Genomic DNA, 2453 nt, shown 5'->3' on the forward strand with positions numbered 1-2453 from the left:
AAGTAAGGGGGAAAATAAAAAGGTAACTAACCTTTGATAACAGTTTTCCCAAGTGCATTTTATGTGTCTGATCAAGACCATGTTAGACATTACAGACCTGGAATACTCAAACGTATTTCAAAATTTAAAATACTTCTGAAGATTGGGAAGGGTCTGCAAAGCGAGAAACATGGAGCAGCTGAGGTCCCTTGGTTTGTTCAGCCCAGAAAAGAAGAGGCTGAGGGGAGGTCCCTTGTGGTGGGCCACAGCTTCTTATGGCGAGTGGAAGGGCAGAGCAGAGCTGTGCTCTTTGCTGACAGTGACAGTCAGGGGATGGTCAGATTGTGCGAGGAGAAGGCTGTGCCCCAGAGGGTGGTGGGCACGGAGCATCTCCCAGGTCAATAGGCATGGCCCCAAGCTTCTGGAGCTCAGGGAGCATTGGTACACAAACCTCAGCCATGGGGATTGGGTTTGGGTGGTGCTGTGGGAGGCTGGGGGTTGGACTCAATGACCGCTGTAGTTCCTTTCTATCTGGGCATATTTCATGATTCTGTGATTCCCTGGCTTTTGGAACAGGTTTTTCCCTTCTGGAGGAATGCTGGGAAAGGAGTACTAGTGCAACTGGGACTCAAGGCTGAGAGAATAATAGCCACCTCATCCACACCTGAAAATAGCTTTCTGTACAAGGGCAATTCACCCAAAGTAGAAACACACTATGAGAAGCAGCAAAAGGAGGAAGAGGTTTGCAAAGCAAGAATTGCCACAAGTTCTTGCTGCTGTAAAAAGCCAAGGGCAGAATCTGGCATAGGATATTGGTTCTGCAACCAACAGACAGTAAGAGAAGGATCATAAGCATAGGTTCAACCTCTAAGTAAAGACAAATCTGAAAGACCAAACTAGGAGTTTCACAAATAACCATAACTGCTCACATACACACACAAAAAAACCATCTTGTACTATTCTCACCACCTTTTATACTATCTACCTCTATCAGAGAAATTAAATTCTTCAGATGGTGGCAGAAGGTATTTTGGGTGTGCTTCTGAGCAACAAGAATAGATTCAAACCCTCTGCATATTTACATAGATGTCAGCTGAGATATCTCTGTTCTAGACACAATTTTTATATTGTGATATGCAAGTGTCTTCACCAAAACAAGTACTTGCACCCCCTGGTAAGTGAAAAGAAGCTTGAACCTGTTTACACAGTTAGAGAAACCTATCTAACTAAATGATAAAAAGATTCTATAGTGAAAATAATAGTTTAGGAGAAGAAAAAGAAACAACCTAGAGCATCACCCATGTGAGATAGCTTTTCATGAGTGTAGGTTATTCTTTCAATTATGATCATGTTTGGTATCAGTTGTCTTGGATAATGAAACAGTAAAAGCCAAATAGATACCTTGTGTAAGAGATCTAATACAGTCACATATTTTAGAAGAGTTACCCAGAGCCATTTAAATTTGAAATACTATATCTTTTGAATGAGATATTCGGTTATCTTCACTGAGTCGAGTACTGGCAGCTCTTCATAAATAAAAAGCAGCCTGAAATCCTTTTGCCATCAACAGCTGAAAGAAACCTTCCAAAAAAAACGTGTGTCACAACATCTCAGTGTATGTAAAAGCCCACAAGAATGACAGTAAAAAGAAAACAGATGACCCACCTGAGTTAGCTTCTTCTGGGCACAATTTACTCCGCTAACCATAATCATGTTGGGCATCAGTGGTCTTGGATAGTGTAAAACAAAGTCTAATTTAATGAGCCAAATGGAAGCCTTGCTTAAGAGAACTGGCACAGTCACATCTCGCTGAAGAAACTCAGAAGCCAGCTTTGCATATGGCTGAAACACGACATCACATAGAAAAAAATTTGGTATTTCAAAGACGACATTCTCCACACGCTGGAGGAAGTTCATGTGGTCTGTATTTTCTGTAAATATCCTGGGGACATAAGAAGGGGGATTTGGACACTGAGTGCCTTCAAATTCCAAGCCACACGGCATTTGCTGCAAGTAGAGCACAGATGGAACTGAAAGATGCTCAGCCAGTATCTGCCCACAAGGTAGCAGTGGATCTGTAAAGACAGCATCAAACTTACTCTCCTGAAGATATCTGATAAGTTCTTTGTTGTACAGTAACTGTTCACAAATAGACAGGAACATAGTGGAACTATTTTTCAACCCTTGATATGCTATAATAAATCTTTCCAAGAAGGATCCTTCAGCAAATACATCCTGACCAGTCCCCCGGAACATGTCATCCATCTCTTGCTGCGTGAAAGGGACTGGGTACATTTTCATAATAAAATTATTTGTTGGCTTTATATATAAACTGACTTCAGGTGCAACGACAACTATTTCATGTCCTTTCTGCCTGAGCTTGTCCAATACTTCCTGCATGCTGAGCCAATGACTCCCATCTAGCGGCACCACCAGCAGCTTCCCACCTGCAGCCAAGCTGAGCACGGACAGCA

General features: G+C 42.2%; 1 protein-coding gene across 1 annotated transcript; it reads right to left on the minus strand.

Annotated features, from left to right (window-relative positions):
* Window positions 1-6: 6 nt before the first annotated feature.
* Window positions 7-2448, minus strand: LOC122192280 (UDP-glucuronosyltransferase 1A1-like; the record flags this gene model as incomplete). Its single annotated transcript, XM_042892803.1, has 1 exon — window positions 7-2448. A coding segment is annotated over one exon (906 nt), but the record flags the coding sequence as incomplete, so codon positions are not given.
* Window positions 2449-2453: the final 5 nt, after the last annotated feature.

This window comes from Lagopus leucura, unplaced genomic scaffold (genome assembly GCF_019238085.1).
Source record: "Lagopus leucura isolate 7727_CA_CO unplaced genomic scaffold, USGS_WTPT01 32078-0_obj-0_obj, whole genome shotgun sequence".
Lineage (NCBI taxonomy): Eukaryota > Metazoa > Chordata > Aves > Galliformes > Phasianidae > Lagopus > Lagopus leucura.